The 12,146-nt window shown below is 40.3% G+C and overlaps 1 protein-coding gene across 1 annotated transcript; it reads left to right on the forward strand.

Annotated features, from left to right (window-relative positions):
* The first annotated feature begins 586 nt into the window (after positions 1 to 586).
* On the forward strand, positions 587 to 12,146 carry LOC139151587 (uncharacterized). Its single transcript, XM_070724489.1, has 7 exons — positions 587 to 791; positions 1,202 to 1,457; positions 2,004 to 2,207; positions 3,365 to 3,659; positions 4,362 to 4,518; positions 6,067 to 6,532; positions 11,086 to 12,146. Exons 2-7 carry the CDS (start codon positions 1,202 to 1,204, stop codon positions 11,304 to 11,306), a joined length of 1,599 nt encoding a protein of 532 aa, XP_070580590.1. The 5' UTR covers positions 587 to 791; the 3' UTR covers positions 11,307 to 12,146.

Raw genomic sequence — 12,146 nt, forward strand, 5'->3', positions numbered from 1 at the left:
GAATAGCTAAACAAAGTAACCAGCCATATCGATAACGTGCTATATGTTAGAGTCGTGTCATTGCTTGCATTTGCAAAACATATTGAAGTCTGTGATTGTGCAACACAAAACTAAAAGAGTCGATTTGGTCTCTCTCTCTCTCTCTCTCTCTCTCTCTCTCTCTCTCTCTCTCTCTCTCAACAAAGGCAAACCAACATTTCATTTTGTTTCCATTATCAAAAACAATAAACGTGTCATCGAAAAATACAAGGATTCAGTTAATTCATTTGGCACGTCACCTACAAATTGGTTTACGAGGCGTATAGCTTCCCCGCCTACATATGATTGTATAAAAAAATCATTACAGAAACACAGTGTGCAGAAAGTGTACGTATATCCAGCATCGCAATATGTCGAGAGGTAGCCGACTAGTTGTTGGTTCTGGCTCTTCCTAAGCTTTATTCTATTTTATTGACTCCATTGGTATAGCCTGCCACTTTGGCTCTTCTATAAACTTCAGCCCCTTGAACTGCTGAACAGACCATGGACGTAATTTTTTTAGGTCCATGACGAGACCGAGCTGCCGAACTATGACACGTTCGTATCGTACGCCTCAACTGTCCTGGTTAATATTTTACTTTAAGGTGGAGCGCGGCTGAACAAAATGGCTGACTGCGTTTTCAGTTGAAGTCAAGCCATTCTGATTCGTTAGAGGCGCTTGCAATTCAAAAGTTTACAGGAGCGAAATTGTTCACTTGTGAACTGGGTATCGAGAAGTGAAACTCTTGAAACCGTGTTGAAGATAACGTAAGGTATGTCCTTCTAAATTCTCCGTTAAAGTTTCTCCACAGGACTGAAAATTACGGCGTTTCAATATTTGTCAGTGTATGAATTGTAAGTTATGTATTACTATTAGTGATATGACACGAACTCGCGAGAGGACAACTAGTGGAACATCATATTTGCCGCCACAGGCGCGTGGAGTGTCAGTGTGCTAAGTGTGCCATTCTTTCTTCATATACTACATTTGCAATTCCAAGCACCTGTCAGACCTGTGTTTGCCCGCAAGGTCCAGTGTTGGAGTCTTGTGTGTGGACTCAGTGTTATGTTCATAAGGTCAGAGTTCATGTGGACATTTGTCTGTAATATTTTCTCGCTCATTACATATTTTCAATTCACAAGCTACAAAAATGTTTCTTCGGTTTTTTGTTTATCTTCATAGATGAAAATAATTAGAAGCAGAAAGAATGCCGCGCTTATGACGTCATGTATCATATTTGGATTCATTCTCGGAAAGTGGTCGGAAAACATCACAAACAGTCCCGTGGTTCGCCAGCAAATCGACATCAATTCCAATCAGCTGTGTGCTTGCCAGTGCAATGGAAATGAAATGAAAGAGCAAGACTTGCAAGCAAAACCTGAAGGCTTTGTCGCGAAGAATGACAACGGCGTCAACAAAGGAAATGATGTGATCCTGGGTGAGTGGTGACTGGCTGTCCTGCGACATACTGTGAGAAGTCATATCTGTGAAATGATAGGCTTAGTTTTTGTGTGGTGTGCCACTTTAAGGCCACAAGTACTTTGATATTGTCAGCTGATTGAGATTGTACATTTTCCAAATGCTTATCGGTAGTGAAAATAATTTTTGCCGCTCACAGTGGAACAATTGTCATTGCGATGAGCGATATGAATCTTTGGGCCTGTTTTAACTCCGTCTTAACGTACATCATCTACATGTAGCATAGTAGGCACAGAAAGATCTCATCGTATTATTTACACTTTGCAAATCGAAGGAACACCATGCATAGATTCCAGCAGGCATAGTATTTTCGATACCGACGTAAATGTGAATGATTACCTGTCATTACAGTGATCCAATGTTAAATCTAAAATGTCGCTTCAACAAAAACAGTGACGGAGCGACTGACGGGACTGTGAACGAACCAAGAGTGTCAGACTGACAAATCATTGTCTCTGTATATAATTATCACATAACATTATTTTTTTAATATATTTTTTCCAAGGCAAAAGATTCAGAAAACCACGAAAGTTTTTCATTGACTGCGGCGGGAATGTCGCATCCTCCGTAGTTCTATTCAAAGAGACGTACCCGGACGCCGCCGACTTTTACATTCATTCGTTTGAGCTGGATGACAGACTTTGCCCTTATTTTGCTCCCTTCAAGAACCACACTCTCCACTGCCCTGTAGCTGTGTCAAATGTTACAGGTAAGATATGGTGTTCAATTGAACACCGAACGATCATCTTTTGTACAAACAGAAAGGGTGGAGTTTCCGCCTAGATAGAATGGATTAAGTTTATAATCAACCAAGTTTTCATCATGCCGCAAAATTACACAAATTATCGCGCACCACCTAGAGAAGCATTTTCATCTGTTGATACAAGTTTCAGCCCCAAAGACATGAGCAATGCTATCCCAAACATGTTTAGTAGTATGCTACACTAATATGAAAGACTTAAACTTTTCTTTCATCAAATCAAGGATAAAAATCAGGAGTCGCCGTTTAAAGTTTTGTACCAGAGCAACAAATTACTTAACATTTACTGATACTTGAAATTAAAAATGGCTGCCATCCTTGTGTTAACGCTGCGAGAAAACTAAAATGTTCGATTTTCGAAACTAAGACGGTGAAAATATTCTTAGTAAACTCTGAGAGCTTTAAGACCAGAATAGAATTATAAAAATCCTAGAGTCCAAATATCTGTCCCCGAGGTGCATTCTATGTACTAGTACCTTTAATGAAATTTGACCCTGTCATTCATCTCACAGCTGATCTGAAGGGTAAAGAAAAAATCTTAGCTATCAAAAGTAGGCAGAATTGGCCTCCGGTAATAACGGTTTCACTTATTATTCTCGCCTCTTCCCTATTTTTTCCCGTCCAACCCTACATAAATATATTGTAAGAGGGGTGGGGATAAGTCATCTAGTGTAGTATGTGTTTATGATAGCAATCAGTAAGTGTTTGGAGTTTGTATTATGATGTCGGAGATATCGTCCTTTTTCCAATATATTTCCTGTGGTCCCTTATACGTGGTCAAATACACATCTTGAAGTTCGATGGGAAACGGAATTTTTATAAATACTGACACTATTGTGATATCAAAAGCAATCCTATATGTCCTTCAACATGAAGTTATGGTCTGTTCGGAAATAACATGGACGTGAAGCAAATGACACTGTATATTGTTGTGTGAAGAGTGTCAATATTTGCGCTCGTTAGCGTTTTGAGTCACTTTCAACTTGAAGTAGCTATGAAAATACGAATAAACTATCGGTATACTTGAGGTATTTGAAATGAAAATGATCTACTGAAAGGGATATACTAAAGATTCGCTTGCTCCTACTCTCGCTCTTTTATTGAAGGAGAGATAACCGCTTACGCAGAAGCTGCGTGGTTTCCTGGCAAGTCTGTGGGTGGCGAAGACAAGCAGTGGGGCGGTGGATCGATATTTGTATCGAAGAACGAGAGCGTCAGAAAAGATGGCGGCGAAAGAATGCTGTCGTATCGTAAAAAGGTTCCTGCGGTCGACCTATCGTCTTGGCTTCGTGAGCACGTCACTCAAGAGGACTACCTTATTCTGAAACTTGACGTTGAGGGCGCCGAGTATGGCATCCTCAGGAAGATGCTGACTGAGGGTACAATTCAGCTGGTCGATAAGTACATATTTTTAAAGAAACTATCTCTGAAGCTTACAATGCCCTGAAAAACAAAAAGGGTGGAAAATAGAAATTAACTTAAAAATTGTTGAGAGCCGCGTATGGCTGCAATCAAACAAAAATATAATTAATTTGGTAAAACTCCATATAAAGCGAAGCGATCTTCCAATTTGAAGAGACAAATGACAATGGTCTTGGAATCCAAAGATTATTGTCATTTGGCTCTTTGAAAAATAAAACAAAACACAAATCGATGTGTCCCATGAATCCTTTGCGATAGCATTGAATTTGAGTGTCGTTCATTTTGTACAAGTGACACTGTTGATCAAAGTCAATTTCATTTCGATCGACGAATGAAAATTGAGTGAGGCAGTCATGACAATGACAAATCGCGTCGGACTTGTCATATTCTCTACTTTCTTCTTCTTCACCTTTAATTAATTGAATTTTGTTTGTTTGGTCGGTTGTTTGGTTGGTTGGCAGGTTGGTTGGTTGATAAATTTGCTTGTTTTGTCCGCTTGTCGGGCTGTGTTACTTAGTATTTTGGGCAATGCTACATATGGAAATATCTACCGCAATGGCCTCGTGGCCTTTGACATCGAAAGGGCGCGAGGTAATAAATGCGACTTTTAGCCAATGTGGCCGCAGTCGGTTTTCAAGACCAAATATTATTAGACCTAATCTACCCAATTGATCCGGACAGGTTATACGGTGAATATCATAGTGACCAACCGACGGGAGCCGACGACAAGGAAAAATCCCAAATCAAGGCTGACCTCAAGGTCAAGAAACAGTCGATGCTGAGATGGATCGGTGAGAGGAAGACCTACCATGATTTCGAGTTTCTACACCCGACAAAGGCGAGTCTTATAGAAATTCAATTATAACAGTCGACTCAGTCCCTTTATATTTCATCGTTAATTATACAATAAACGAAAAAGTTAAGTCGAATAACATCGCACATTTATCAATGGCTTAATGCAAATACCACATTACTGAACTACGAGGAGAAAAATCACTGCCGGTCGCTCGAACCCTTCAACAACCAAATTGTAGTATAACCTCGTCACTTGGTATCACACACTGGGCCTCTACACTATAGGGTGAAAGACTTAATCACAAACGTGAAGTGAAAATAATCTTGTAAAACATCCTTGGTACAGTATTGTGCTTTACTTTCTACTTAACCTTACCTTTACAAAAGCAATCTTTATACCCAATCTGCAGTAATTACTCTAAGCTTATCATAAGTTACATAAATGTAGACCATAGAAACGCTACCTGTGTATACAATTGTGTACTCTATGTAAAATTCTGTAATACAACTATTTATTCCAGTTTAAAGGCAAGTTTTTCTTTTTGCCTTTTAATGTCTGGGATGTTGTTTTGCACATGACAGTGATTTAAAGCTCATTAGCTGTAATTTGATATTGTAAAATACTCGAGAACTCACTATGAAGAAATGCGTGGTGTTCAACTTGACGACACACAGTCTGTTCGTGAAATATACCCGAGGTTATCGTTGATGATTGATTATTTCTAGGCAGGACTAGAATTCACTTGGTAACACCGTCATCGCATGTTTTAGACAACATGTTGTATTTGCACGGCCGAGACTTGTATTTCAGGTAGTATGAAGCACGAAAGTGAAAGACTTAAACTTTTGCTCAAACTTTCTCAAACCAAACTTTCAACCATTCTCTTACCAAATCAACAATAAAAATCGGGGGTCACCGTGCAAAGTCAGGAACTAGCGAAACAATTTGCCCCTGAGCTTTTGCAATTTTTGAAATTCAAAATGGCCGCCATGCCTGTGTTAACTCTATGGGGGAAAATTAAATTTTGGATTTTCGAAAAATTGAGACGGTGAAAGTTTTCTTTCTTCAAGAGCTTTAAAATGAGCCTCCACAAGTGGTGGATCAGAAAAGAATTGTAGAAATTTGAGAGTCCGATTGTCTGTCCCCAAGGCGCGTTCTACGTTAAGGATAATGCGCCACGAGGACAGATAATTGCCCTCTCAAACTTTACATTCTTATTTGATCTACCTCTTTTGGGGGCTCATTTGAAGCCCTTGGGGTAAGTAAAGTTTTCATCGACTTATTTTCGTGAAAATAGAAAATGTTCTTTTCCCCATAGAGTTAACACGGGGATGGCAGCCATTTTGAATTCCAAATGTCGGTAAATATTGGGTGATTTGTTTCGCTGTTACCAAATTTCGCACGTACGGTGCATCCCTGATCTTTATTCTTGATTTCGAAAGGGAATGGTTTAAAGTTTCCTTGATGAAAGTTCGAGAAAACTTTCAATTTCGAGGCGCGTACTACCTTAAAACACAGGGGGCTTGTTTTATTGAACAAAAGATATGAAACTACGTCAAGACAGTTAGCTTGTACATTTTCGTTACGTAGGTTTTGGAATCTCGTTACGCTCCGAATGCTGCCAATGTCGTTATCAGCAAATGCGGAATGACCAGCAGGGACCGAAATCAAGTTGCCATAGTAATAGAGGTTGGGATGAACAAAAAGCCTGCCATATGGCTTATTGAGACCATCCGCGCCTACAAAAAGAAGTTCCCATGTACTATATTCGTATACGGAGATTTTGCGACGCAGTATCCCCAACTGGTTCGAGATTGGTCGATCGATTTTGATATCGGGGTGAGAGGTAGCAGCCCGCAGCTGGAACACATCTGGGAAAACCTGAACTATTACTACACCCGGATGTCGATCATAGGAGGCGCTATGCGTCTGAGTGAGATCGGAATGGAACCAGTATTTATACTCCCTCAACGGCAAAGCAACCATACGGTTAGGATTGCACAAAAACATGGGTACTGGGTAGTTGACCCAAATGCTTCATTTCCTCCGAGAAAAGGTAACTACAATTTCAAGCAACTCTCTTCAAATAATTGCCAGTATGTTATTCAAATTGGTCCCGGTATGACATGACACATACTCTAAGAAATTTCCGAGAACTTAAAAAAAATGATACATGTTGATATTTTCTACTTGGCATATCTCTACCTGGCGCTAAAAAATCCCCCATGTGACATGCCGATAGCATCTACTATAGTTTATACACAATCTGGAATCCATAATCTTTTTCATTACTTTATCCTTCACAGTTGTATTAATTACTTCCATAATTTTCAATATTTAAGAGGGGCGTTAATAGTCGCTCGAGAAAAAGAGGGTTTTAGCAAAATAAACGAAAATATCAGCATGTAGACATGATGTATATTAGAATAACACAAGTGTGCGAGAAAAAGTGTTTGTGAATGGAAGACCTATGTAGATGATGTGCCCGGATGATAAGAATGACTGTCCGTGATAAACGAAACTCTTGGACTTAGAGTCTCCCCTCTGTACTTCGATGCCACAGGATTTCTCTCACAGACTGTATCTGTGGATGCGCATTCGATGCTATGCCGTGAGCGCTGATTGGCTTGACGACTTTGGCTCAGCACGGGCAAAGGGACGCAATTACATGAGTGTGATATTTAGGGGTTATTACACGAAGTTTGGGCGATACCGTGTCGTATTCGAGTGATATGTGTCCGTATTTTGACGAGTTGCGCAGCAACGAGTCAAAATACGGACACATCACGAGAATACGACGCGGTATCGCCCTAACTTCGTGTAATAACCCCTTTATCATACATGCATGCTTTGGTTATGACTGTTTTCCCACAGACGCTCCGAAATTAGCGACGAAATCAACTTGAAATCGACCTTGCTTCCTCCAGGCTGTACTTATAAAAAGTTGGTTGCTAAGGAGTGATGACAACCGTATCACTTCTTGATATTATTCCGCTATTGGGCCATTCCACTGCAAAGGAGGGTTTATGGAGCACTTTTACAGCAAACAATTTAAATATTACGATGTCGACACAGGTTTTCACAATTTGAAGAAGATTTATTTTTAGTTTAAATTGACGGTGGATGTAAAACATAGGCGGAAGTTCACAAAATGGGTGTGTTTTGTGTTTTAAAACATAACCTCATCCCTGCGTGACAGTTATGAGGCCGCCAAAATCGGGTCAAAATACTCGCGCCACGCTCAAACTCTTATCGAGTATGAACAGCTTAGAGCACAGAGCAAGCAGCTCTACGACATCTATGAATGCACATACAGTGGATATAATACCCGTACCACTACCAGTCAGTTTATATACAAATTTATCATACATGCTATGCCTGTATTGCCATTCTTCTATTGTTCAGACGGTACTGATATGAGCCCATATTTTAACTAGTGAAAATACGAATTATATTTTCACTGTAACCGAACTACTTACAGCGACGCGGACGCGTGACCTTCGCTGTATGCATGACCTTCGTTGGTATATACATATAAAACAGCTGAGCGAATAAGACAAATGACAATCCGAAACGTCATTATGATTATATGGTCAAAATTTTGTTGTTTGCAGTCACTTCATGGGCATTGCCCTTAGGCACAAGTACAGTACCAAAAACATACAAACAAACGTATTGAGAATTTGTACAATTTGCCGACACCTGTCAATTCACGGCCGGTCCTGTGGCGGTGCACGGTGGCAGTGTTTTCGTGTCATCTACGCTGCTGAAGATTACACCATGGAAGTATCATTACACGTAAAGATATCGGTTGACAGAGCATCATGATAGAATCGGTTTACGACAAGTTTCCTTTTGATGAGCTTAAAGTATCTGGGCGGTGAATTACATCGTTTACAGTCGTAAATGAGCCACGAAAATCCAACCGCACTGAAAATACTCGCGACAGACAAGGTTGAAGGTGCACATGATATTTCCGATTTGTACCTGTCAGTTCACAGCTCATGATCGTGTCTGGTGGCCGGTGGCACCGATGCGGTGCGGGTTTCAGATACAATGTGCCATCTAGGGAAATTCAAACTTTCGCTTCGGTTGTTAAAGGAAGTTTAGTTCTATTTAGGCAAGCCAGGAAGGAAATTATACGAGCAGAAGACGGAAATACCTTTGAAATGTACTTTTATTCGTACAGCAACAAAATCACGAACGAGTTATGACACTACAGCTTATACAGTGTACTCACTTCATGTTTTCACTAATCCGCTTACTGAGATGGTAAATTCGGCATATTTGACGTCTGGGAACATGTATAATTCTTCATATAAACTGACTGGTAGTGGTACGGGATTATATCCACTGTATGTGCATTCATAGATGTCGTAGAGCTGCTTGCTCTGTGCTCTCAGCTGTTCATACTCGATAAGAGTTTGAGCGTGGCGCGAGTATTTTGACCCGATTTTGGCGGCCTCATAACTGTCACGCAGGGATGAGGTTATGTTTTAAAACACGAAAACACACCCATTTGTGTCCGCCTATGTTTTACATCCACCGTCATTTAAACTAAAGATAAATCTTCTTCAAATTGTGAAAACCTGTGTCGACATCGTAATATTTAAATTGTTTGCTGTAAAAGTGCTCCATAAACCCTCCTTGCAGTGGAATGGCCCAATAGCGGAATAATATCAAGAAGTGATACGGTTGTCATCACTCCTTAGCAACCAACTTTTTATAAGTACAGCCTGGACGAAGCAAGGTCGATTTCAAGTTGATTTCGTTGCTAATTTCGGAGCGTCTGTAGGAAACAGTCATAACCAAAGCATGCATGTATGATAAAGGGGTTATTACACGAAGTTAGGGCGATATCGCGTCGTATTCTCGTGATGTGTCCGTATTTTGACTCGTTGCTGCGCAACTCGTCAAAATACGGACACACGAATACGACACGGTATCGCCCAAACTTCGTGTAATAACCCCTAAGAATTATACATGTTCCCAGACGTCAAATATGCCGAATTTACCATCTCAGTAAGCGGATTAGTGAAAACATGAAGTGAGTACACTGTATAAGCTGTAGTGTCATAACTCGTTCGTGATTTTGTTGCTGTACGAATAAAAGTACATTTCAAAGGTATTTCCGTCTTCTGCTCGTATAATTTCCTTCCTGGCTTGCCTAAATAGAACTAAACTTCCTTTAACAACCGAAGCGAAAGTTTGACTTTCCCTAGATGGCACATTGTATCTGAAACCCGCACCGCATCGGTGCCACCGGCACCGACACGATCATGAGCTGTGAACTGACAGGTACAAATCGGAAATATCATGTGCACCTTCAACCTTGTCTGTCGCGAGTATTTTCAGTGCGGTTGGATTTTCGTGGCTCATTTACGACTGTAAACGATGTAATTCACCGCCCAGATACTTTAAGCTCATCAAAAGGAAACTTGTCGTAAACCGATTCTATCATGATGCTCTGTCAACCGATTTCTTTACGTGTAATGATACTTCCATGGTGTAATCTTCAGCAGCGTAGATGACACGAAAACACTGCACCGTGCACCGCCACAGGACCGGCCGTGAATTGACAGGTGTCGGCAAATTGTACAAATTCTCAATACGTTTGTTTGTATGTTTTTGGTACTGTACTTGTGCCTAAGGGCAATGCCATGAAGTGACTGCAAACAACAAAATTTTGACCATATAATCATAATGACGTTTCGGATTGTCATTTGTCTTATTCTCTCAGCTGTTTATATGTATATACCAACGAAGGTCATGCATACAGCGAAGGTCACGCGTCCGCGTCGCTGTAAGTAGTTCGGTTACAGTGAAAATATAATTCGTATTTTCACTAGTTAAAATATGGGCTCATATCAGTACCGTCTGAACAATAGAAGAATGGCAATACAGGCATAGCATGTATGATAAAGGCTTATATTGTACAGTGCCAGTTACTTATAATGAACGCCACAAACTAAATTCTACAACCTAACAACAGATTGATGTCAGGGAAATTTTCTCGTTGTATGACTATATTTCTCACAAAGTTTGCAAAATCAAAAAATCAAAAGGCGCGTGTTAAAGTAAGGTAGATCGCCCGTTGGGGACAGATATTCGGACTCTTTAAATATTCTTTGAGCCTTTCACTTGTGGGAACTTAGTTTGAAACTCATGGTGTAAATAAAGTTTTGACTGGTTTATTTTTTGTTAAAATTGCAAATCATATGTCCCCCTCCCCTTCCTAGAGATTACACAATGCTTGCGGCCATTTTAAATTTCAAGTATGGGTAAATATTGGATAAATTTGTTCCTCTGCTGCCAATTACACTGATTGAAAGTTTGTTTGAGGACAGTTTGAACAAAAGTTTGTCTTTCATAATTATTGAGACGCGAACTACCTTATAATTACACTTCACTGCACTTCACTTCACTTCACTTACTTCACATTCAGTTGGAGTTTCTTGCTACTCTGAACAACTCAGTGAACATAGTTTAGTAAATAACACAGATTTCGGAACTTGGGAAGGTGATGAGCTCGAGAGAAGGCAAAGTTTAGTTTCCTGAAAAACATGTCTGGAATCAGTGGAATATTCTGACTTTCTGTTTCTCACACAGGTACTCAGTTTACGGAGGAAAATTACTTCAAGTATCGCGACGTTGAAAGGGTTCCCAGAGCCCTAAGGTCAATATCTGATGCCCTGCTTCGCGATCAGGGTGGTATCATCAGTTTGGACGCCGACCTGTTCGACAGCTACATGATATCAGTCTTTCTACTCGATTACCTATTCGAAAACTCACAATTCCAACTAGTCGGATTAAAAGACTGTTACGACTAGGATAAATGAGCCGCTATGTGATGGTTTACCTCGCTGACGACATCTTTGCTCGAGCGCTGCGGGGAAAAAACGATGGAAATTGTGATATTGTTTCGTTGGTGAATCTGGAGACTGTGTCGGAGGATTGCTTACCCGATATATAGCACTATAGCCTCGGTTGCCCCGACTTCTCTGTGGGGTCTCACCCGGCCGCCCGTCCGGCTGTGAGATCTCGTGAGCTCCGGCCAGCTGAGCGACCTCGCGTAACTTTGGACTTCTTGAAGAATGTTAACTTTGAAAAGAACGGAGATGGCTTCTTCACGCATTTTGCATATGTGGAACTGAATCAAGCAAATGAACATATGTCCAAGGGAATGTTTCACTATCAATTTCAAACTCTCGAAAGCACGTTTTCTCGAGTCTTTCTTGAAAGCGGTTCCCGAACAGGTTCAAGACTTTGTCAGATGAAAGAATATAGAGGGAGAGATCAGTGTGAAATTTGCAGCTTTCTAATACGTACAAACTATTGCCACGACCGAAATTTCCAGACCGCAACTCTTTCATGATATTTCGAAAAGTTGACCAAGAATGGAAGGGCAACTTCATATATATACATCCAGAAGTTTTATTAAAACAACGATACCAATCTACGCGTCGTCTGTTCAGCCCTTCTCTATGGGTGAGTCATAATCACAGCTGTGGTATAGGTCTACAGAGACTCTCAATATGTGGCAGTGGAAGGCAATATGCAGGACACCAATTTCCCATCATAGTAAATGATATATTTGTATATTTTACTTCCCATTTCTGGCAATGTATTTTTTATAAAAGAAACAAAATATTAAAGATTTTAAAAACTAT

Source organism: Ptychodera flava, chromosome 15, assembly GCF_041260155.1.
Source record: "Ptychodera flava strain L36383 chromosome 15, AS_Pfla_20210202, whole genome shotgun sequence".
NCBI lineage: Eukaryota > Metazoa > Hemichordata > Enteropneusta > Ptychoderidae > Ptychodera > Ptychodera flava.